Source organism: Myotis daubentonii, chromosome 1 (genome assembly GCF_963259705.1).
Source record: "Myotis daubentonii chromosome 1, mMyoDau2.1, whole genome shotgun sequence".
Lineage (NCBI taxonomy): Eukaryota > Metazoa > Chordata > Mammalia > Chiroptera > Vespertilionidae > Myotis > Myotis daubentonii.
In genome coordinates this window covers 56,787,429-56,812,830 of record NC_081840.1, presented here as the reverse complement: position 1 = coordinate 56,812,830, position 25,402 = coordinate 56,787,429, and the positions used below count along the sequence as shown (strand labels likewise).

At 41.3% G+C, this 25,402-nt stretch overlaps 1 protein-coding gene and 1 non-coding gene across 8 annotated transcripts in view; both read right to left on the bottom strand.

The window, feature by feature from the left end:
- Window positions 1-25,402, bottom strand: part of MYO5A (myosin VA) — a 209,533-nt gene that overhangs the window by 37,379 nt on the left and 146,752 nt on the right. For all 7 annotated transcript variants that reach the window (XM_059700947.1, XM_059700921.1, XM_059700937.1 and 4 more), the window contains 7 exons: window positions 23,910-24,003; window positions 21,093-21,241; window positions 10,884-10,997; window positions 9,960-10,103; window positions 9,650-9,703; window positions 5,137-5,364; window positions 232-332 (listed from right to left, as the gene is read on the bottom strand). In XM_059700947.1, the coding sequence (XP_059556930.1) occupies window positions 232-332; window positions 5,137-5,364; window positions 9,650-9,703; window positions 9,960-10,103; window positions 10,884-10,997; window positions 21,093-21,241; window positions 23,910-24,003 (884 nt within the window). The remainder of the gene's footprint in view (window positions 1-231; window positions 333-5,136; window positions 5,365-9,649; window positions 9,704-9,959; window positions 10,104-10,883; window positions 10,998-21,092; window positions 21,242-23,909; window positions 24,004-25,402) is intronic.
- On the bottom strand, window positions 5,936-6,039 carry LOC132223882 (U6 spliceosomal RNA). Its single transcript, XR_009450547.1, has one exon. It is a non-coding gene; the product is annotated as a U6 spliceosomal RNA (small nuclear RNA).

The window sequence follows — 25,402 nt, the reverse complement described above, 5'->3', positions numbered from 1 at the left end:
CATATATATCCCCGTGAAGTTAAGAACATTTCCCCTGACACCTTTCATCAATAATGCTACCTTGTTATAAATGAGATTTTATTGAATATATTGAAAACCCTGGATTCCCATTGAAGGTTAGTTGATGTCTACTAAAGCAATGTATAAATATGTTGACTTTTTGTACAAGAGGCTAAAAACCAAAGATCAATATGATTAAACCAAAATGGAATAAAAACAGTGTCAGCTTACCTGTTTGTTTCTTTCAAACCAATATATGCTTGCGCTATTTCGCCTTTATCTTTCATTTTTTGTACATCTTCCAAAAGTACTGTGGCATCTGTCATTGTATTCTGAAGGGGAAATGACATAGTTCCACATGAAGAACCAAATCACAAGCTTTGGCCCACATACGACATATTCATGTGTTTATGTGCCCATCACAACTCTACCCCTCCAGACTCCAGTGGGCAGGGGGACACAGGCAGTCAGTCCTCCTCTTGAGAATCCTTAACATGCTGCTATGAACGTGGTGAGATTCCAAATACCATAGCCCTGTAAATAAAATAACTGACGGGCTATGTTGTTTTACATTACGTGTGTATGTATACATGTGTTTGTGTGTGTTGGGGGTGAATATATACTGTATATTCCATTATATAGTTCTAAGGCGTTCTTGACCAGTTATTGTTCTAATGCTGTATATACTATATGCTTTATACATATAAAATAGGTTTCATATGTTTTAAATATATATATAGTATAAATATATATATTTCAAAATATATATACAGCATTAGAATAAAAACCAGGCAAGAACACTGAGTATTTAGTGAAATGGACAAAACTGTTCTTCCTACTACTTTTTGATCAGTTATAATAAAACATTTGTTATAGTAACACTTATAATATCAGTTATAATAACACACTAAAAGTTGAACATAAAGCTCATTCTTCCATGAAAAACTCAGTACAAAGAGGTAGCATTCAGATGTATGCTTTACAAAATTAAAAGCTTTTCCTCACATCTTTAGATATATATAAATGGGAAGAATTTAGCTCCTTATAAATATCTACCATCTGCTGTTATTCAATTCTTTTTCCTCTGTTACAGTATCACATGGTACATAAGCTTTTGAAATAAATACCTGGCAGGTCAGAATTACTAATGATCCTATATAATAAAAGCCCAGCGACCATAACAGCAGAACAACCAGAATGACCGCTCGACCAGTCACTATGAGGTGCACTGACCACCTCTTGGTCCCCTTCCTTGGCCGGCAGGCTCCGATCACTGCCAATGGCGAATGGGGAACCGGGGTGGGTGGTGGGGGATGTGGGCAGTGCCAGGCCAAGACCCCCGCCCCACCGGGTCACCCCACATACAGAGGGCAACTGGCGCCGGGGATGGGGCTGGTGAACAGGTGGGAACTGCAGACCTCTTGGTCCCTCCCCCCGCCGTCAGGCTCCCATCACTAGATGGGGAATGGGGTGGGTGGTGGGAGGGGGCGGGGCCAGTTGTGGGCAGCTGGGAAAGATGGCCCTGATCACAGGCTAGGCCTAGGGACCGTACCCACACACAATTTCATGCATTGGGCCTCTAGTTTTATATAAAGAGAACTTTTCTGTTAAACCTTTTTACTTCCTTTTTATTTTTCCTTTATGGTCTAATGATATAGTTTAAGTTGACCCCTTGAGTGTGGCTCTTCCTAAGCCTTAGTTAGGAGTACCCTAATTAAGTTAGTAACGATGTACCTACCTATATAGTTTAAGTTTAAAAAATCTGGCTCTCAAAAGAAATTTCAATTGTTGTACTGTTGATATTTGGCTCTGTTGACTAATGAGTTTGCCAACCACTGGTCTAATCTGTCTGAAAACCACTGTAATTTCAAAATTTTGCTTTTGAAATTACTCAGTTATTCTCTTATCTCTCCTAAACCAAAGCAAATTACTCAGTTATTCTCCTATCTCTCCTAAACCAAAGCAAAAACGCACAATAAGAACCACTAATTTATAGTCTCTAAAGAAGAATACACTTTAGAATCCAAGGGGCCATCCTATTTGTCTAAATAGTACATATCTGATCCTTTCGTCCAAGTTTGCTCCAGCCAGATCTCACAATGAAGTGGCACTCATAGAATACACTTCAAATACCAGGATCTTAGATAACTTGAATGCCAACTAGAGGTCTACCAATACTTGCTTTTGAATGTCAGTGTTTATTAGAAGCATCTTTTTTTTAAAAAAAAATCCCACTTTTCTCCTAATACTGTTCTTTTGTAAGAGTTTATAAATGTATCCTTAGAGAAGACCAAACAATCTGATAAAAGCTATTAACAAAAGCTTATATTTTATCACATTTTAAAAATCTTTTCCAGAAACACCACATACAGCATTTCTTTAGCTATTTTTATAAATATTTTAGCACACATATCATAGAAAATTTCCTTTTCCAAGAAAACTTTCTCTGAAAGGAGAAAATCTTTCTATTCCATAAAGGGCCATACTCAGATTTTTAAGTTTTAAGTAGTAACTCTCAAAGGCCCAGGCTCTATAATGCTACATGTATTCTCTGATATCTGAGGACCTATTATAGAATGTGGTTTTGAACTTTTCGTAAATTAGGTAAGTTGATCTAATTAACTAATGCAGAAGAAAGCTGGGCCTCTTAGTGTGTTGCTGTGCTGAACTAGGCCTCTTAGTGTGTTGCCAATCCTTCCCTCATCTGGCCTATTTTAGCTAAGAAGTGGTGGCTGGGGCATGGGATCAGACTTAGACTGCCAGGGTTAGCAAGTTCCTGACTCACTGCTCAGTGTGTCTCCCCTGAGCCAGTGACCAGAAGGCCTGAAAGGGTTGAACCATGTAGGAAAATCCCACCCTTCCCAGGTGTGCTCAGCAACTCAGGCTCCTCTTCACCCTAAGACCCATAGCTGGTAGACATGTGAGCCCGGGAGATCCTCCAAGATAAGGGTTTCCCTCCATGACCCCGTGGATGGCCTACAACTACCACAGTGAGGCACAGAGCTGGCTGTGAATTAGAAGTCAGGGAGGCCTCTTTGTGAGCCAGACAGGAGACTACTATTATCCACATTTTCCCACTGACTTCCCAAATATAAAAATAGACTTGGTGGCCAAAAAGCATCAACTGCATACATTAGGGGATATTTGTAAACTAAAATTAGGATTTAATAGTATGTACTAAAAATTTTATAATTACCTTGTCATCCTGAAAATCCCAGGTTGGCAAGCACAAAAAACAAATGGAGAAAACAATAAACCCTTACTTCCATAAATAAATTCTATCATTGAGTCTCCATCATAACAAATAAGAGCTAACTGTAAAAAACAACCATGAATTGTTTCCCTAAAACTAATTTAACAGATAAATACATATTCAGGAAACTGACATGAGGTAGACATTAATATGTATTTATGGGATGGCAAGTCTTAATTCTCAGGAACAAGTACTTAAAATTCTTTTTGTATTTTTGTATTATATAGTATTTTTAGTACGTGAAAGAACAGCCCTCCTGTTAGAGTACATGGGTAATTCTCTCCCAGTGTCTGAGAGTTACAGTGAAACCTCCTAGAGTACTCATGGGGGTGGAGCAGACACCCTAGACCTGGCTGGGCTGGATCTTCACCTTGCTCCCTGGGTGTCACCACTGTCCTGCAAAGTTGTGACATATGTGTTTATGACTAGAAACTGAGCGGAGTGAACAGCCCGGGGGTATTTGAAAGGTCTCAATCAGCATCATGGGCATTTTTCCCAGGAGAGGACAAGCTGCTACCATGTGTAAGCTGGAAAATCAGAGGGCAGAAACCTCGATTAGACAGGGCCAGCCCATTAGAGGCTGACAAGCAGTTGTCACGTGGGGTATGTGAGCTTGTTAAGTGAGAACTCTGTGCTCTGTTAGCTAGACTGTTTTCATGCACCTTGGTTCATTTTTCTTTTCCTTTCCCATAACTTTAACTGAAGTTTCCTATGAGAATACCGATTCGTCACAAAGGAACCAGAGGAAGGAATCCTGATTGTGGACTCTGCTCCAGCTAGCAGGCAGAGGGGAGTACTTGTTTCTTCAGGGGTCGTCAGCCCAGGGAAGGCGAGATGTACATATAGGGCTACGCCCAAGGAGAGACTCCCAATCTCCAAGTTCGCATTTCAGATTTGTGATTTGTTTTGAAATAAGGAAGGTCATTTCTTCATATAACTCCATTTGTTACTGGGATTTTCCAGAATTTTATATTTTCTGGACCAATGTTAATCCTTGGTGAGAGTTGCCATTATCAAATCCAAACCTATGTGCAAGGTTCGGTATCTCAGCCACCTGCACAACTACCATTTCTAAGAGAAGCACTCTCACATCTTTCAAGCACCCAGCTCATCATATATCACAGTCATATTTCATTTGGCATGTCACGCTGTTGGGATAGTTGATTGCCTCAAGCCTTGGTAACACTTTGCTACATGAACACGGGCAGGAACATAGGTCAGGCTTTACGGTGATTAATTAGATAATTTTTATCTGATGGCACATGACAAAAGGGCCCATTTTTGATCAGCACATGGTCTCAAAATACCCGAGGGCAGGAAAGGACTTCAGAGGGCCATCTATATCTTTCCGCATGGTCCTTTCTGCTGCCTCACTAACCACAGCCCTCCCACTGGGACAGCTCCCCCAGTAAACAGAACTCCCTGAAGTGAGCAGAAATCTTCACGCAACTTCTACCACTGATCTCCTTTCTAATTTCTCCATGTTACCTTCCCAGTGAAACAGTCTACCTTCAACAAATAATTTTAAAGTCGTTCATGCCTTCCCACAGCAAGACAATTTATGGATCTGTGTACTTAATAGCATTTTATTTTTGATCAAAATTTATTGTGGCCAAATTACTATAAAAAATAACTTTAAAAGCACTTGGCTCATGAGTGAAAGATGAGACTGAATACCATTTGGGATTTCACGTGCTTTTTGCTCACTCCAATTGACATTTGCAATAGTTTTAAAATAACACTGCGATTTAAAAAAATTATAATATCCTCCTTTAGACTAAAAATGCTCTTAAGTGTTTCCTCCATTACACATTGGACGGAACAGATAGACAGAAGCAGAGGCCAGTCCCCCAACACCTCCTTAGCCACTTGCTTGTGCTTACCTTGGGTTGGATGGCCTCTTTCTGGCTCACCAGCTGAGACCTCAAGATGAGGACCTCCTCCTTGCGCACATCGAGCTCCTCACTCACAGAGGTCAGCTGCTCCATGAGGACACGGTATGCTGGTGCCCCCGGAGCGGTCACCTCTGGGGCGCTTTTCTCACTAAGGGCTTTGCGTAACTCATTTAGCTCATTTTTCAGTTTTTTGTTTTCTGATTCTAGTTCTTGTCGCTGTGTAAATAGACAAAGAATAGTTCATTGCTGTCCTCCTCAACTTTACATTGGAATATTCACCTTCCTCGAAGATGGTAGAAGAATTCTGTTTGAAAAGACTGTCAGAGCTACCCTAATGAATGGCTTTCCAGGTTCTACTGGGAACTCTACTCTGTAAATTAAGGAAGTCTGACATCAAGTAGAATTGAGCAAGGTGAATGGTAGTTTGCTTCATCAACCTAAATTCCAGAGTCGAATTTATTCCAGGCCTGCCCAGGGTGTGTTCCCAGGCCTGGCGACTGCTGAGTTCCAAGGGGCGAGTTTAGCCCAGGTCTAGAAAGCCCAGTTTTGTTTGTGGGAAAATAAATGCACGGGTAACTATGAGGGCCCAGCTAGTCAGGCTATTTCCAATGAATAGTTCAAATGAGTGGCTCCCTGAAAGAAGAGGAACATCTTTTCATTTCCTTTGTAAAACAGAATGAAAAGACCACTGAAATCTTAGGCTTTTAACTTCAAGTAAAAAAAATTACCATATCACCTAAACTAATCAAATTCTTAGTATTTTGATGAAAACAAATAATTTTTTTAAAAAAATATGGAAAGTTCCATGAGTTTGCATGTCATCCTTGCACAGGGGCCATGCTAGTCTCTGTATTGTTCCAATTTTAGTATGTGTGCTGCCGAAGCAAGCACAGATATATCTTTTTCACACTTCTTTCCTGTGTGAGATGCTTGTGAAGTTGCTGGCAGAGTTCTGAGAGGTGGGAGGAAGGATGGGCCACCTCCTCCGTCACCATCCGGATGGACGCACACATCCTTTACACTCACACATACCATCAGCCACCCGAATGCTGCAAGGTGCTGCCCTCTGCACCCCCTGCTCAGGCAATGGCAATGGGAGCCCAGAATAGAGTTCTCACATTAAACTATATTTACAGGCACTAGAATGCACATGTCACAGAATGCCAGTTGAGAAACAGTGAAGTAGACGGTCATTGAAAAGCACCATATTTACACCTGAAACTAATACTAAATAATATTGAATGTGAAATGTAATTGAAAAAATGTTTAAATAAATAAATAAAAGCACCATGATGACTTATGTAGCACATGAGATAAGGCCTTGTGATAGTGGACATGAAGTACTTCTGTATAAAGATAAAATATTTTATTGCCTTTTTTCCAGAGGCAATCTTGTGTTTGTATCACCATATCAGACTTTTTAACATGTTTTAGTAAAACTATTTAGCCTTTTTTTCCTAGTTAAGAATAAGTAACCTCTTCTTTCATGAATTAATCCATCCTTATGTGAAAAAGAATGTTCCTTCCTATCCCGTCTCCCACAACTGGTATTCAGATGTGCATTTCTCATTTCTGCAACAGAGAGCATGACTGTCTTTACTCTGACAGCCGTGTCTACGCTCTGATGCACTGTTTCCTAAGCTTCCTCGCGCATCAAGACCGCTGGGAGGACAGGTGCAGGGCCCACCCACAGAGTTTCCAATTCCATAGGTCTGGGGTGAGGCCCACGAATTAGCATTTCCAAGTCACAGGCTGATGTTGATGCTCCTGTTCCAGGAACAACATTCTGAGAAACACTCAAGCTAATACTTGGGAACTCTCTGATTCAGGCTTCTTCATATACAGAGGATGTCTTCATTTGTTCATTTTTGTGTGAGCTACGTAGGCAGAGCGAGCAGAGCTAGAGATCAGATTCCTAACCCCATTCCTCTGACCTGTCCCGTCCTATCCCATCATGTTCTGGTCTTCTGGACAGAAGGCAATGGAAGTAGGAATAACAGAGGTGCCCATCTGCTGCCAGTCATTTCTCCTTCCACAAATATAAATACTACTCAAGAGTGCTTTTACTGCAAGCGCAAGAGATCCATTCCTATTGTAATTAGAAAGGGTAAAAGGGTCCTTTAGGGTATTTTAAAAGTAAATACTATATATATTTAAAATTAGTATTCAAACAAGTAATGATAGGAACCTAAGATGTTTAGAAAGTTTCCTTAGCCTGGGCAGCATGGCTCAGTGGTTGAGCGTCACCAGGAGGTCACGGTTTGATTCCCGGTCAGGGTACATGCACTGGTTGTGGGCTCAATTCCCAGTGGGGGGTGTGCAGGAGGCAGCCAATCCATGATTCTCTCTCATCATTGATGTTTCTATCTCTCTCCCCCTCTCCCTTCCTCTCTGAAATCAATAAAAATACATATTTTTTAAACACACACACACACACACACACACACACACACACACACACACACAAAACACACACGGAAGTTTCCTTAGTCTGGAGACCTGGATTCAAAATCAGACTCTACCACCTATGAGTATATCTCTTAACTTCTAACTAAGCCTCAGAGTACTAATATTTAAAAATAAAAAATTTATGTCAGAAGTTGTGACAATGACTAAATAAGATAAGGTGTAGGAAAAACTTTTCAAACTAAAAATACAGGTATTAGTCAAGCATTTTTTAAATATTAGTTTAAAAATTCTATCTTTTCAAGAAAAAGGAATAAAACATTAATGCTATATGAGGTTAACTAGGTATCAACGAAATTATATTAACAGTTTATTAAAAATGTTATGGATTTTTTACTTTTGAAAATTAAAAATAAAATTTATTTTCATAATTAAAAAAAAAAATTCTATCTTCCGGGGAAAGAGCTGATAAGGGTGTGGGTTTGGGCACAGGAAAGGACAGGCATTCTCTGCACCAAGATGCCACACAGCCTGGAGAGGAAGCAGTAATTGCAGTTCTGGACAGTGGGAAGTGGAAAATCCACAGAGGACAGGGGCCTATTAATGAGCTTAATTTAAGTTCCAAATCGCAGTATTAGGGAAAAATATATCAGGACTAGACTTAAAGTAATATTACTGATAAAGAAAAAATATTCAGGACAGTTTAGAGAGGCCCTAGGAAATCTCAATTATACATAAAGCCTTTAAAATAATGAGTTTCCTTATGCTATTTTGTGGCTTTTCTCACTTTTAGTTTTGTTTTAATCATAAACCTTACTATAATTTTCCACCCTAGACTATAATTTAAAAAAGCAGAAAATAGTAAAAATTTGACATAGGCAGAAAATATCTGAGAAAAAAAATTTAAGACGAAAATATTAATTAACAATCTAGAAAACTTCTGAAGCTGGGGTGTTTTGAGAGCTGTCAACTTGATAGCTCAGACACTGCAGGGCTCAAAAAGTTCTCATTCTGGAAACCAGAGAGGCTGGGGCTGGGAGCAGGTGTGTGTGTGTGTGTGTGTGTGTGTGTGTGTGTCAGGGGGCTGGGGGGGGGTTGAAAGAGGGAGACAGCCTGCTCTCTATCAAGGAATGGATTCTTCTCCACCCACCCCTAAGCTTCAACTCCTGTGTTACCAAGGTGCTTTGTATGCCAGGAACTACTCCTCCCAATCCAGTGCCAATTGCCTTGTCCAAGTGCTCTGGGACACACAGTGGCAGCTTATTACTGTCCAGTTAGACATTGCCTTTAAACATTAAGAAGATACAATTTTCCACCTTTATCCCCTTCCTCCCAACTGTTGTTGTTGTTTTTTAAAAAATAAGTTAGAGTATGTTTCTACTCTACAAACTAATGCCTAGCAGTCTTTCTCTACAAACACATAGTTTCAGTGGGGTTTGGGGGTTTGAAGCCAGAGATACCAATGTTCAAATCCTGTTTCTTGTAAGTTTCCAGTGGGGTGAGCTTAGGGGAATTATTTATATCTCTTAGCTTTGATTTTCTTATCTATAAAATGGGAACTAAAATACTGACTTGCAGGACTGTTATAAGAATTAGAGCTGATACGTAAAATACCTGTATTTTAAAAATGATGATAATGATAATAGCCAACATTTGTTGGATACTATTAAAAACAGCACTGAGCACTATTCTAACCAATTTACATGGATTAGTTCATATAATCCTCATAAGAGTCCTATAAGATAAATATTATCAATATCCCCATATTATAGAAAACAGAGGCACAGGAAGGATACATGACTTGCACACAGCCATATAGTGGTGGATTCAGCATCTGAACCCAGGCAGATGCTAGAGTCCATGTCCTTTACTACCTTCTACAGCCTCAAATTTTAGCTCCTGGTCCTGTTTCTATTTAGACTGAACTCCATTTTGTACAGAATAGAACCTATAAAAGGAAGCAATACAAGGCTAGAAGTAATGCCTGCATAAAACTTAAGCTAGGGCCTCAGGTGCCCTGAAACATATTCTCTGAGAAAAAGAGAGGCTCTCAGCAGATCTCTATTTCAGGTCTTGGGCAGAAATATTCCATTACCTTGAGTGACTCATATTCCAGTTCTGCACCTCTAATTTGTGGCCGTTCTTCTTCCTAAGGAAAAGATAAATTAGAAATTTTATAAACAAGTAGTTATATTTTAATTGTTACATTTTTTACTCTTAGAATATTTCCTTGCTCTGCAGAAAACAGTGAGGAGAGGTCAGCCCTCACTACTTGAACCAAATCCTACTTGGTTAAAGTACTTCTGGGCTGGGCTTCCATTAAGAAGAAACTGCAGAACTGGATATAAAGTCCCAGCCTCAGTGCTGGGTTTGCCCGCGGCCCTGGGGTGGACAGCACTGCGCACCTTTGCCTTGCTGCGGAGCACCTGCTCCTCCTTGCGGTCCAGCTCATCCTGCATCACCTGCTTCTCCTGCTCCAGCTCTGTGACCCGCTTCTGGAGCTTGAGGAATAGTGACATGTCCAGTGGTACCTTCTTCTCACTTGGCTCCTAATCCCCAGAAAAAATAAGACGGTCAAGACAATCCAGAAGATGTATAAGCCAATGAGAAAATGATGCACAGCCCAACAGAAAAAAAATAGGCACACTTACAAAAAAATATAAAGGACCAAAGAGTATACATGTAATAGGTCAACCTAGCTAATAGGAGAAAGGCAAATTAAACAACAGTGAGGTATTATTTTCCCCCTATTAGATTGGCAAAGACTGGAAATATTTATAATGCCATGTTTTAGTAACAGGGTCTTACATGATGTTGGTGGAAGTAAAAGTAGGCCTTTTAAAAGAGCAAGTTAGTTATATCTATTAAAATTTAAACGTGTGATACCCTTTAAGCTAGCAATCTATGTTTAAGAATTAATCCCACAGATATACTACTTATACAAGTACACAAAAATATATGGAAAAAGATGTTCATTGCAGCATTATTTTTGTAATTGCAAAAAACTGCAAAGAACCCAAATGTTAGTTAATGGGAGTATTTTTAAATAAATTATGGTAGAGCCAAATTATGACATACTTTATAGCTGTTAAAAAGAATGAAATAGAGGAGAAACCAAGATGGTGGCATAGGTAAAAACACCTGAAATTGCTGCCTTGCACAACCACTTCAAAACTACAGCTAAAAGACAAAATGGACATCATCCAGAACCACAGGAAGGCTGGCTGAGTGGAAATTCTACAACTCTCTCTCTCTCTCTCCTTTCCTCTTTCTAAAATTAATATAAATAAATGAATAAATAAAATAAAATAAAACAAAACAAAGTGTACCTCTGTCCTCAATGGAATGTCTTCAGTTTCTGCAATTTCGGTGCTAAAGGTGTATTCAGACTCATTGCTGCTGTGGGTGGAGTCTGTTCTCTTGTGTCCAGGCTTAGGTACATTCTGCAAGGCAAACAGGATATAATCCTCACAACAAAATTAAACCTGGTATAGTTAAGACAGCATCCATCTTAACCTGGTTTTAATCTCTACTCACTGACTTGCTATTCTCATGACCAAATAAATGATCCATTCCATGTTGTCTTGACCAAACTCTCACAAAAGGGTCACCTTGTGAGTTCCTCAAAGAAAGAGACATGCACCAGCAGACATGACAAGAACAGTGGCAAAACCAAATGCTTGAATGAGAGTCACCTGTGGCTGTTACAGAGCCTCCTCCGGGTTTTTAAATTGTGAGTGGCCAGCCACACTGGTGGAGCATAAGTAGGATGCTTCAGCATCCACACACTGACTTCAATTACAATCAAGTAAACCTTACCAAAAAGTTTATAAGGTGTATTTAATGACAGCATAGTCATTTTATTGTGCTGTGTTTGGGCATAGTTAATAAAAAAGAGGGGGTTTCCACAAAGTGACTGTAATTTCTGTCACTTTTATGCATGAAGGTGACTCTCTGGAGTCAGCAGTGGGAAGAAACAGCAAGAGAGTCAAGAAAACTTTTCTAAGAAAGCTCTTAAGATCCTTGGGTTATTCATTCAGGGAGTCCAGGTGACACTTTATGGCACATGGTACTTATGAAACTGTGTTCAGAAAGTTTGTGGGGAACAGAAAAGTTAAGCAATTACAGTCCCTTCCTTTCTGTAGAAGGGGCTGGAGAATGACTTGAAGGTATAAGGAAAAAAAAAAGGCTGGGTTTGTGCCCCTCAGTCCTCATGTGCCCCCAGCAGAAGAGGTGGAGAAATTTGGTGGCCTAGATCTCACAGGGTTACTCATCCTGGGAGCTTCAGAAGGGCCTCAGAGGGCTTTCTGACCTGTCCAATTTCCTTTATTACTCCCCCAACTGCAGGAAAGGAGCCAGAAGCCACAGGTGGTTCTTTGCCTCTTTCCTTCTGCCATTCAGACTTTCAGGGAGCAGATCCATTAGTGCAACCAAAGTGAAGCCAGCATATGGGGCAGCTGAGTCTCCCAGGCCAGCCCAACATGCATGCCAGTGCATAGGGAAGACTCCAGAACACAGGAACCTCTGACCTATCTAGTAGTAGGGCACACACCACAGGAGAACTACCACAAATAAAGCCCAACATGCTCAGGTTACTGTGCTTGCACACACAGGCACTCTGTCTTAAAGTTCCCAGCCTAAGACAACAGTTGGACAAGATGGTGTTTATTTAATAAACTAGAGGCCCAGTGCACAAAATTCATGCACTGAGGGGGGGGCCCTCAGCCCAGCCTATGCCCTCTTGCAGTCCGGGACCCCTCAGGGGATGTCCGCCTGCCGGGTTAGGCCCGGTCCCCCCCAGGGATTGGGCCTAAGCCGGCAGTCAGACATCCCTCTTGCAGTCCAGGGCTCTTGCAGTCTGGGACCCCTCACTCCTTACCGCCCGCCTACAGTGGAGCCGTGAGCCCGGCTTCTGGCTGAGCGGCACTCACCTTGTGGGAGCACACTGACGACCAGGGGGCAGCTCCTGCATTGAGCTTCTACCCCCTGGTGGTCAGTGCGCGTCATAGTGACTGGTCGTTCTGCCAGTTGTTCCGCTGTTTGGTCAAATTGCATATTAGGGTTTTATTATATAGGATGGTGTGTATTAAGAAAAACAGGTCCATAAACACTAGGACAACAATTTTTAATAAGTTTATTAAAGATGTGACACCCCTATTTTCCCACATGTATGTATTTTTAAAAAACAAGTATCTTCAGGTATAAATAGAAGCAATACTATAGAATTGCTATTTACTGTATTTACTTTTGCATGCATGGCAATGGTTAAGTGCGCTGAGTTGAAAACATGGGAGAGCTGGGTGGGAATCCCAGTTCTGCCACTTGCCTGTCCCTTACCCAACTTCTCCAGGCCTCATTTTTTAAAAATATATTTTATAGTGATGAATGCCAAGAACCTACAACCAAGATTACTTTATCCAGCAAAGCTATCATTCAGAACTGAAGGGCAGATAAAGAGCTTCACAGATAAGGAAAAGCTAAAGGAGTTCATCACCAACAAACCAGTATTATATGAACTGCTGAAAGGTATCCTTTAAGAAGAGGAAGAAGAAGAAAAAGGTAAAGATACAAATTATAAACAACAAACATACATCTATCAACAAGTGAATCTAAGAATCAAGTGAACAAATAATCTGGTGATCATAATAGAATCAGGCACATAGAAAGGGAATGGACTGACTATTCTTGGGGGGGAAAGGGGTGTGGGAGATGCGGGAAGAGACTGGACAAAAATCGTGCACCTATGGATGAGGACAGTGTGTGGGGAGTGAGGGCGGAGGGTGGGGCGGGAACTGGGAGGAGGGGAGTTATGGGGGGAAAAAAGAGGAACAAATGTAATAATCTGAACAATAAAGATTTAATTAAAATATATATATATATATTTTACTGATTTTTTTTACAGGAGGAAGGGAGAGGGATAGAGAGTCAGAAACATCAATGAGAGAGAAACATCGACTAGCTTCCTCCTGCACACCCCCCACTGGGGATGTGCCAGCAACCAAGGTACATGCCCTTGACTGGAATCAAACCCGGGACTCTTCAGTCTGCAGGCCGACGCTCTATCCACTGAGCCAAACCAGTTAGGGCCAGGCCTCATTTTCATCTTCCAGAAAAAGGGGATAATATTATCTACCTCATAGGGTTTATGTGAGGATTACATAAGAGAGTGCAATTAAAGAATTTAGCATAGTACCTGGGACATAACAAGCATTCAATAAATGGTAACTGATGCTGCTGTAATTGTTAGGACCCTGCAGTAATTCAACTCCCTTGGTGGCCCTTCCATTTTCATTCAATATGCTATGCCATTACAAGGATGAACATCTGACTTGATCAGCATGTTCTCCTTCAAGATCTGTGTCCAGCACCTCCTCTTCTCCTTATCTGTCATTTCTTCCATAATTCTTTCTTCTCTTGAATCTTGTTTTACTCCCTTTGTCAAGATTAATGACCCTATTGTTGACATGCTGGATTCCCTCCTTACTTGGAATTAATTATCTTCAAACATTTGATAAGCCTGGATTCACTGGCCTCATTATCCTTTTATTGTTGGCTTAAAACTCTATAGCCCAGCGGTTCTCAACCTGTGGGTCAAGACCCCTTTGGGGGTCGAATGACCCTTTCACAGGGGTCGCCTAAGACCATCGTAAAACACATATCTAATTACATATTGTTTTTGTGATTAATCACTATGCTTTAATTATGTTCAATTTGTAACAATGAAATTGGGGGTCACCACAACATGAGGAACTGTATTAAAGGGTCGCAGCGTTAGGAAGGTTGAGAACCACCCGTAGCTCTTACTTGCTTCTGCCCTACAATTGAATGTTCCTGGAGAAAAATCCTACAACACTTCTTAGTACCAGGAAAAACAAATCTAGACTCTGGTAATCAGTGGCACTATCTTCACATAAGGGAAGCCCTGAGGCAGTCTATCAATTTTCCTCCCTTAAGTTTCCCCACACCCATTTGAGGAGTCTATTTGATACCATTGTAATTAGTTATCAACAATAGGAAAGGGGAGAAACTAAGATGGCGGCATAGGGAAACACCGAAATTGCTGCCTCCTACAACAACTTCAAAACACAATACAAAGACAAAACGGACATCATCCAGAACTTACAGGAAGGCTGGTGGAGTGAAAAATCTACAACTAGAAGGAAAGAGAAAAGCACATTGAGGGTCAGGAGCTGTGGAAGTAAAGTGCAAAGGTACGGAGGCTCGAGAGTGCGCGGAAAGGGGCTGGTACCTGAGGACGCGGCTGTCTTTTTGAATCAGGAGGGAGTCACAAGCTCCCGACTGCTCTGAACTCCAGTTCTGGAAAGTCTCTGGGGACCCAGGACTCATACAGGGAGAAACAGGACTGTCTGGCACCGGGCAGAACTCGGAACTTGAGGGCGGCTTTCCCTCAGAGGTGCTTGCAGCAATTAAATTATCAGGACACTGAGACGCACGCAGCCCCTTAGGGCAGAGCTGAGAATCCTCCATAGTTCCTTGCTCCACCCTTTGATTCCCTGAGACCCCGCCCCACCCAGGCTTTTTGCATATGAATGCCCTGGCCCTTTGCAACCTGAAAATTACCTAACAAACTGCAGCTGGGCCACAGACCCAGAACTTCCAAGAGAAGGCCCAAGGCCCCACAGCAGCTTGCATTGCTTTACAGCTGGGCCTCATCAGGGCACCTCCAAACTCCAAAAAAGGAAGGGGAATCTGCAGTTCTCTTCATAGCTCCTGCTGGGTAACCTCCAAGAGTCAGTGTACCCAGTGGTCAGAGGGGGACCATCCGGATTACAACTCCTCAGATCCATAAGGGACACACCCAGGGGGCAGACTCAGTGAGCACCAAAGCCCCACTGAAGCAAGTCTTGCCCCAGAAGGGTGTCTTCAGCACAGAAGTTCTCCCACTGCAGACACAGCCGATTCTCACTGCCAATTGGCCTGGAGGTCAATTCCTCCCAGTGATCCTACAACAATCAAGGCATAACTACAACAAGACTGTGCACAAAGCCCACAAGGGGGTGCACTAAGAGTGTCCACCTCAGGTAATGGGGGAGGCTGAGCCACTGGGCCCTACAGGACACCTAGCACACAAAACCACTCCACCAACACAGGGAAGCATAAAAAATGTGGAGACAAAGAAACAGGTCACAAATGACAGAAATGGAGGAAAGCAAACGACTGGATATAGAGTTCAAAACCACGTTTATAAGGTTTTTCAAGAATTTTATGGAAACCGCCGATAAATTTAATGAATCCCTCAAGGAGTATAGTGAGACCATGGAGGACATGAAAAAGGACCAACTAGAAATTAAGCATACACTGACTGAAATAAAGAATAATATACAGAGATCCAACAGCAGACAAGAGGATCCCAAGAATCAAGTCAAAGATTTGAAATACAAAGAAACAAAAAATACCCAACCGAAAAAGAAAAAAGAAAAAAGATTCCAAAAATATGAAGATAGTGTAAGGAGCCTCTGGGACAACTTCAAGCGTACCAACATTAGAATTATAGGGATACCAGAAGAAGAGAGAGGGCAAGATATTGAAAACCTATTTGAAGAAATAATGACAGAAAACTTCCCCCACCTGGTGAAAGAAATAGACTTACAAGACCAGGAAGCGCAGAGAACCCCAAACAAAAGGAACCCAAAGAGGACCACACCAAGACACATCATAATTAAAATGCCAAGAGCAAAAGACAAAGAGAGAATCTTAAAAGCAGCAAGAGAAAGAAAGTCAGTTACCTACAAGGGAATACCCATACGACTGTCAGCTGATTTCTCAACAGAAACCATGCAGGCCAGAAGAGAGTGGCAAGAAATATTCAAAGTGATGAATAGCAAGAACCTACAACCAAGATTACTTTATCCAGCAAAGCTATCATTCAGAATAGAAGGTCAGATAAAGAGCTTCACAGATAAGAAAAAACTAAAGGAGTTCATTACCACCAAACCAGCATTATATGAAATGCTGAAAGGTATTCTTTAAGAAGAGGAAAAAGAAAAAGGAACTCTTACCATTTGCCATAGCATGGACGGAACTGGAGAGCGGATAAATACCACATGATCTCACTCATTTGTGGAATATAATGAACAACATAAACTGATGAACAAGGACTGATCCAGAGACGGAGAGGCATTGATTGGACTGTCGGGCCTTGGAGGGAAGGTAGGGGAGGGTGGGGGTAAGGGGGAAAGATCAACCAAAGGACTTATATCCAAGCATATAGGCCTAACCAATGGACACGGACAACAGGGTGGGTGAGGGCATGAGCGGGGGGGGGGGGAGGGGGGTGAAGAGGTAACGTGGGGATAAGGACACATATGTAATATCTTAATCAATAAAAAATATATTTAAAAAATAAATTAAAAATAAATAAATAAATAAATAAATAAATAAATAAATAAATAAATAAAACAATAGGAAAGGAACAAAAGGGAGACCAGAGATTATAGGCATGTCATTTGGGCAGCTTCACCAGGAAGCTGCAACTTCACACTCGCCAGGGAGCTGCTGGCCCATTCCCTGCAGATTACTAGGGGAAGGGACTGGGACAATTGGGGAGATAGGCACATGTGCAGTAAAGCTGGGGTGACTAGGGAAGGTACCTGTCAGTCAAACCTGGAAACAGAGAACACTGGCTAGAGTAGGCAGGGCCATTGCAAAGCCTAGTAAATTTGGGAATACATAATCCCACAAACAAAGGATTTCACTCTCTTGGCTTGTGGCTCTCTTGCATTTGCCTGTGTTTCCTCCATAGCCATGTGCCCCTGTGGATCCCACATGCAATGGACTGATGGACTGCAGCTGGGAACACAAATTAAGCGACCCCAATGTTGGATTGGATACTGATTCTAGCTCCGCTGAAGCCACAGCTATACTTCTTCTATGGCAGGGCAAAGGGAAATGGGACCTTGGGAAAGCTAGGGGTTTAATTCCACAGAAATAAAGCTCTCTACAATACCTCATCCTCCCGTGTAGGTCTCAGAAAATTCCTTTTCTTGGGATCACAAGAAGCCCACTCCCAAGAGCAACGGAAGGGAACTTGGAGCTCTCCTCACTGATAACATGCTTACTACAAAATGCTTCATTAGCATTGTGGCAGTGAGAGCTCATTTGTAGAACAATGTCAATGAAACATTAGCCAAGAACCCATCTGGTAGTTGCTAAGTTCTAATCATTAAAATAAGATGCTGCTATTAATATGTCAATACTCCTAAATATAAAGTCAAATTTTTTTATTCTCACCAAACATTTCCTGAAAAGGCTGCAATCTTGATTGTATCTGGGGCTAGGAAACCAAACTACACCTGAGGCTCCTTCCTCTGACCATTCTGTTACCCAAGAAGAATGACAATGAGTCACAGGCATCCAATGGAGAGGGAAATAGGCTGAGAAATCAGAAAACAAGCAGCTAAACTACTCCTGGAACTTGGTTACATCTTTGTTTTTCCACAGCACAACTGGGAACAAAATCAATAGCAGGCAGACTTGCTCAGCAGGAAGGACTAGCCCTGTAAACTGCTGATGGAAATCACTGGAGGGTCTTTTCTAGAGGGGGCTGCCCCTCTGACTAAGGAGACCCATTAACCACACAGGCCTCTAGAGAAAGCTGGGAACGAGAGAATGTGAACAAAGAAAGGTTTCTCCAGGGCCAAGTGCAGCAGGGAGAGCAAAGAGGACAAGACTTAATGAGGGTCCTTCTAATGTATCCATTGCAAGGATAACGGTGACCTAGCCCTACTTCTAATTTCTCTTTGTCACATATAAATCACAGAGTAGAATAGTGAGGTTTGAAATAATGGTCCAACTGTGGAATTTGTTTAGCTTTTTAATCTCTTCGAGAATAGGCTTTCTCATTTCAAGGTGGTAAATTTATTTCATTTCTTTTGTTACATAATTTCTTTTATTTTGACTTTTTAAACATCACATTTTAAAGAACTTTGTCGGAGGAGAACCAAGATGGCGGCATAGGTTAACGCCGGAGTTTGCTGCTTTGAACAACTACTTCAAAAGTGAAACTAAAACACGGAACGGACATCACCCAGAACCACAGGAACGCTGGCTGAGTGGAAGTCCTACAACTAGGAGGAAAGAGAAACGCACACGGACACTCAGAGGAGGCGCAGTGGTGAAGTCAAATTCTGAGGTGCGGAGTGCGCGGAGCGGGCTGGCGTTGGAGGGCGCGGTTGTTGTTCTCAATCGGGAGGGAGTCGCAGACTCTGAGCACCAGATCCGGGCGAGTCTTTAGGGACCCAGACTCAAACGGGAGAAGCGGGACTGTCTGGCTTCGGTCAAAGCGAGTGCAGCTGTCTCTCCGAGCTTTGCAGCGGGTGCTGGGACTCAGAGAGGCAGAGCCCCTGGGGACAGGACTGAGAGCCGCCATAACTGCTCTCTCCGGCCCACCCTGTTGATCATGTGCGACCCGCCCCGCCCAAGCCCTGCACAGAGGCATTTGCGGGATAGCCTCAGGCAAAGGCTAGATTAGCACCTCCCTAGAGGACAGAAGTTCTCTCACTGCTGACACAGCTGATTCTCATAGCCACTTGGCCTGGAGGTCAAACCCTCCCTGGAATTAGCTACAACAATCAAGATTTAACTATAAGACTTCGAACAAAGACCACTAGGGGGTACACCAAGGAAGCATAACAAAATGCGGAGACAAAGAAACAGGACAAAATTGTCAATGGAAGATATAGAGTTCAGAACCACACTTTTAAGGTCTCTCAAGAACTGTTTAGAAGCTGTCAATAAACTTAATGAGATCTACACGAAAACTAATAAGACCCTCGATCTTATATTGGGGAACCAACGAGAAATTAAGCATACACGGACTGAAATAACGAATATTATACAGACGCCCGACAGCAGACCAGAGGAGCGCAAGAATCAAGTCAATGATTTGAAATGCGAGGAAGCAAAAAACATCCAACCGGAAAAGCAAAATGAAAAAAGAATCCAAAAATGCGAGGATAGTGTAAGGAGCCTCTGGGACAGCTTCAAGCGTACCAACATCAGAATTATAGGGGTGCCAGAAGATGAGAGAGAGCAAGATATTGAAAACCTATTTGAAGAAATAATGACAGAAAACTTCCCCCACCTGGTGAAAGAAATGGACTTACAGGTCCAAGAAGCGCGGAGAACCCCAAACAAAAGGAATCCAAAGAGGACCACACCAAGACACATCATAATTAAAATGCCAAGAGCAAAAGATAAAGAGAGAATCTTAAAAACAGCAAGAGAAAGTAACTCAGTTACCTACAAGGGAATACCCATACGACTGTCAGCTGATTTCTCAACAGAAACTTTGCAGGCCAGAAGGGAGTGGCAAGAAATATTCAAAGTGATGAATACCAAGAACCTACAACCAAGATTACTTTATCCAGCAAAGCTATCATTCAGAATTGAAGGTCAGATAAAGAGCTTCACAGATAAGGAAAAGCTAAAGGAGTTCATCACCACCAAACCAGGATTATATGAAATGCTGAAAGGTATCCTTTAAGAAGAGGAAGAGGAAGAAAAAGGTAAAGATACACATTATGAACAACAAATATGCATCTATCAACAAGTGAATCTAAGAATCAAGTGAATTAATAATCTGATGAACAGAATGAACTGTTGATTATAATAGAATCAGGGACATAGAAAGGGAATGGACTGACTATTCTTGGGGGGGAAAGGGGTGTGGGAGATGTGGGAAGAGACTGGACAAAAATCGTGCACCTATGGATGAGGACAGTGGGTGGGGAGTGAGGGCGGAGGGTGGGGCGGGAACTGGGAGGAGGGGAGTTATGGGGGGGAAAAAAAGAGGAACAAATGTAATAATCTGAACAATAAAGATTTAATTAAAAAAAAAAAAAAGAACTTTGTCAAAGGATCCAGATTGAGGCAAAATTTGAAGCAAGTAGTGAACCCCACAGATATAAAATTATCTATTTGTTTAAAAGATATTTCAAAGCATTTCTGGCCATTTGTACTATGAAGTTACCTTACAGGCTGACACTTTAGGGAACAAGAGAGCTATGGATTTCTTTGTTTCCTGATAGCAGGTTAAGTAAAAAAGGGAGAACTCCTAAAAGGTACACTGGCAAATGCAGAAGAGTCCTTGAAATAGATCATTTATCACAAATAGAGGCTGAATCTTCTTTTTGTAGTAATATATCTCTCAAATTATAATAAAAACCAGTAGAGGAAAATAAGCATATAAATATTTGCTTTATATGCAAATTTTACATTAAGTCATTCAGTACATGAAACGAAGTCCAGCTACACTGACTTTAACTATCTTATAGTCCAGTCTTTAAAGTGTTTGACTTTATAAATTACTTATAAATAAAGTTATATTATTTCTGAGATTTGCTTTAAAATAATCCAACCCATTGGATGGGGTGGGATGGAGGGGTAGAAAAGTGTTTTCCATTTTGGAAATGGGTGATGAGTACAAGGAATACATGGGAGTTCATTCTCCTATTCTATCTACTGTTGTATATGTTTAAAATTTTTCATTTAAAAAAAAGCAAAAGTAGATGACCTACCAACATCAGCGTCATCTCTTCCTTGAGGTCATCATATCGTTCTTCTAAGCGACTGAACTCATTCAGAAGATTCTGATATCTCAGCCTTTCATCATTAAGATCAAGTTCCAGTTGTTTCGTTTCTTCTACCAACTTCTTCTCCATAGTCTCTGAAGAAAAGAGGAAAAAGCATATCGAAGACAGCTCCACAGAATACAACAGTACAAGCATGGACCCTGACTTCCAGTTTCTCCACAGGGGTTTTACTTTCAGCACCACTATGATCTATGAAGAGTATCTTCACAGTCAGTGTAGGGAAAGAGAAGCCCTGGCCAGGTAGCTCAGTTGGTTAGAGCATCGTCCCGATAAGCCAAGGTTGCGGGTTTGATCTCTGTCAGGGCACACACAAAAATCAACAGATGAATGCATCAATAAGTGGAACAACAAATCGATGTTTCTCTCTCTTTCCCCATTCCCACCTCTCTCTAAAATAATAATAAAAAAAAAACCAAGAAGAAAAAAATATCATGACCAAAAACTGAAATAACTCATTGATAACAGTAATAATCATCTGTGGAATTCTTCCATGAACTACAGACTTAGTGCCTCTAGTTCACTCTCTGGTCATAGCAATGCTTGAAGAACTTCCACTAGTCATTGTCTAGTAACAAAAGGATACATGTTTTATTCCAATAGTATTCTGTTCCAGATTATTCATAAATTGTTCTGTCCAGATATGCCCCAGTCTCTGAGGGAATGGCGGCTTCTCAGTGGACCTGGCTGTCCTACTCTACAGTCTCTCCACTTGTCTGTAGCCAGGTTCTCTTTATCAATTTTCCAGCACTCTGAATGCCCCGCTGTCCTATTACGTCCCCATTTCTAATCAGGTACCTCCCCATGCCTGTCAACTGTGTTATTTCTCCTGTGTGCTGCTGGGGGAACCCACTCCACTCTGACCCTCTCTGTTGCCAGTGGGTTGCATTTGGCTAGAACAGCATCTGGAGGTTGGAGATTAGCCCCTGACTGCAGAGAAAGCAAAATAAAAAAGCCTCAAATCTCAGCTATATATTTTAACTTGATGAGCCAACCAGTCACTATAAATATTAAGTTTGCTCCCATTCTGGTCCACTTTACCCTCATATTTTGTGACTAAATCTTAATCTGCCCTGCCCACTTTTATTGCTTCACCATGTCTTTCTCTGTCAGCTCCATGAGGACAAGGGCTGCCAAGTATGTTGTCTCAACTGCTTCCCTGGTGCCATCACAGTGTTTCCGTACCTAAGGCTTTAATAATTTATAAATGAATGAGTGGAAGAATTTCTTCTTTATACAACATTCTATAAATTGCCTTTTATTACTACCAGTTCGCAGAAGCTGCCCAAAGCTACCAACAAATTGTCCCTGGGCCAATCTATTTTCCTAGCAGCTTTATTTCCATGTCTTCAGTGTCTGTTTTGTTTTCTCCTTCTCTTCTGAATATATTTTTTCTGCCCCCGCCCCCCCCCCAGCCCACCTTATCCCTTACATATGGTTATCCTATAAGGCTTAATTCCAGGTTTTCTTCTCTTTCCTTTACATTATTCCCTTGGGAGGAAGGGGGCAGTGTGGGGGAAAGTACAGAGGGTCCTCTTATCATCACAACTTTGATGAGTACTTAAGGCTCATTTCTTTTTGCTCTAATCTTTCATCTTAATTTGGTTTCAGAACATCTCTATCTGGAGGCCCTTAGCTGACAACCAAAATTTAACACTAACAACTGATCTCAATTTTCCTCATAAACAGGTATTTACTTTTCTTATTCAAATTCCTCGTTACTAATAAAACACCATTATTGTTTTGAAATCTCATACTAAAACGTTAGAATATTTTTATTCCTTTTTTGAATACCACATCAAAAGCATTGTGTTGATTTTTTTCATATTATATATCCTCATTCCAATCCATATCTTTCTTTCCATTTCCACCACCAACTACTGCAGTTTAGATCTGTACCTTCTTATACCATGTTTATGAACAAAGGGATTTCTTATAAATTATCGTCATTCTAATCTTTCTCACAAAGAGCAAATAGAATAAATATTTACATTCATTTAGTCCTCTATTCAAAATATCAGTGGGCTTTACTGTTAGTTTGTTTGGTGGCATAGTGGTGGATCTTGGGAGAATAATACCCATTAGCTTAGCAAAAAGTAAGTAAATAAAAATAATACACACAGACACATATACACATATACATATTAGCTCAATGATTCTTCCTAAATCAACAGGATTCCTTTAAGCCATAACTGATAAATCATACATGAAGAACAATTAGCATTTTTAACTACATATGCTATTGACTAAACATGAGTTCACATTTGTACATAGAGAGACCAGATTTAAGTTCACCAACTGTTTCAACCAAAATATTTAGAGCGCCTGCCTCTCAGAATTTTATAAATTTACTAATGGCAGCCTCAACTTTTACAAATATTTGAGCTCTAAGCCAAGTTGTATCTTATAGCCTGGCCAGAAGGTTGCTGGTTCAATTCCTGGTTTGTGGGTTTGATCCCCGGCTGGGGCATGTAATGGAAGGCAACTGATCAATGATTGATCCTCCCTCCCTCCCTCCCTCCCTCCCTCCCTCCCTCCCTCCCTCCCTCCCTCCCTCTCTCCCTCCCTCCCTCCCTCCCTTTCTCTCTCTCTCTCTGCCTCCCTCCCTCTCTCCCTCCCTTCCTTCCTCCTTCCCTCCCCATTCCTCCTTCCCTCTTTTGAGGAGGATTTAAAAAAAAAGTGGTATCTTAAAAAACTTTGGGAGGTTGGTTAGCATGCATTAGTTTGAACCCACGTGAGCCTTACCTGTCATCTCCTTAGCCTGTTCCACGATAAGGTGATTGAGGGCCTCTTTTTCCTGCTTCAGCAACGTATTTTCTTCCTTCAGAGTTGATACCACCTATAAAATGAAATAAAATGAGGTAGCTGCAACAGACAGAGCAAACCAGGCCCTAAGTATAAAGCCCACACTGCAGTCACTCCCTCCTTACTTCCACATCTCTGTGCCTCATTTCTTTGCATAGTTATGGCTAGTCGTCTTTCAAATTTGGTTCAAGCAATACCTCCTCCAGAAAGCCTTCCTGGAAACTCTCTCCAAATAAGTGTTTCTTTTCTGGGCTACTATAGGACCCTGCATATGCCTCTTTATAGTCCTTATAAATGATTTACTTTTACTTCCCTAATAGACTAGAAATTCCTGGAGGACAAAGATGATTACTGCTGCTGTTTTACTTTGTACCTTGAGCATTTAGCAATTGCCTGGCACCTCGTAAGCATTTGCTCTTAAAGCAACGATAATGCCTTTTCACCTCAACAGCCAAGCACAAAGCTACGCGCTTACCTATGATTCAGGTAGAAGATTGAAGAGGTTAAGAAAGACTTGAAGTCAAGGAACTGGAGAGCATTATGCTAAGTGAAATAAGCCAGTCAGAGAAAGATAAATATCACATGATCTCACTCATTTATGGAATATAATGAACAACATAAACTGATGAACAAAAACAGATGCAGAGACAGAGAAGCATCGATCAGACTGTCAAACCTCAGAGGGAAGGTAGGGGAGGGTGGGGATAAGGGGAAGAGAGATCAACCAAAGGACTTATATGCAAGCATATAGGCCTCACCAATGGACACAGACAACAGGGGGGTGAGGGCATGAGTGGGGGGGAAAGGGGGTAACGTGGGGATAAGGACACATATGTAATAACTTAATCAATAAAAAAATTTAAAAAAAAAAAGACAGTTGCAGGGCATTTTGGTTCTGGAAACTCACTGAAGATTTCCTGATGCTTCCTGCTGTTGGTCTTGAAAAAGAGAATTTCCTTTCATCCCCTTTTAAGAGTTTTGCAAGGTTGTAAACTAGTCCTTTTACCCCATGTTTAAGCACTGACCTTACTACAGTGAATGCACTTAATGCCACTGAACTGTATACTTAAAAGTGGTTAATATGGTAAATTTTATGCTATGTATATTTTAATAATTAAAAAAAAACACAATTAACTTAACTTTCTAGTTCCTAGTTGGATAAGGATTCCCAGGAAGCAAAAGTCAAAACCAAAGACAACTTTGCAAAGTTCATAATTTACTCAGTTCATCTCTGCAATAAAATAATGTACTTGTGATGAGTGAAATCTAAATTTCTTCTCTAAGCATAAGTTCAAGGAACTCTAAAAGTGATAGCTAATAATAAAGATACGTGTCAGGAGTTCAGATAGAGAGTGAGAGCTTTGTGACAGGATACCTGGAGAAGAGGAAGTGGACAGCAGCACTGCCACAGCGGAAGTCCCCAGGTGTTCCTT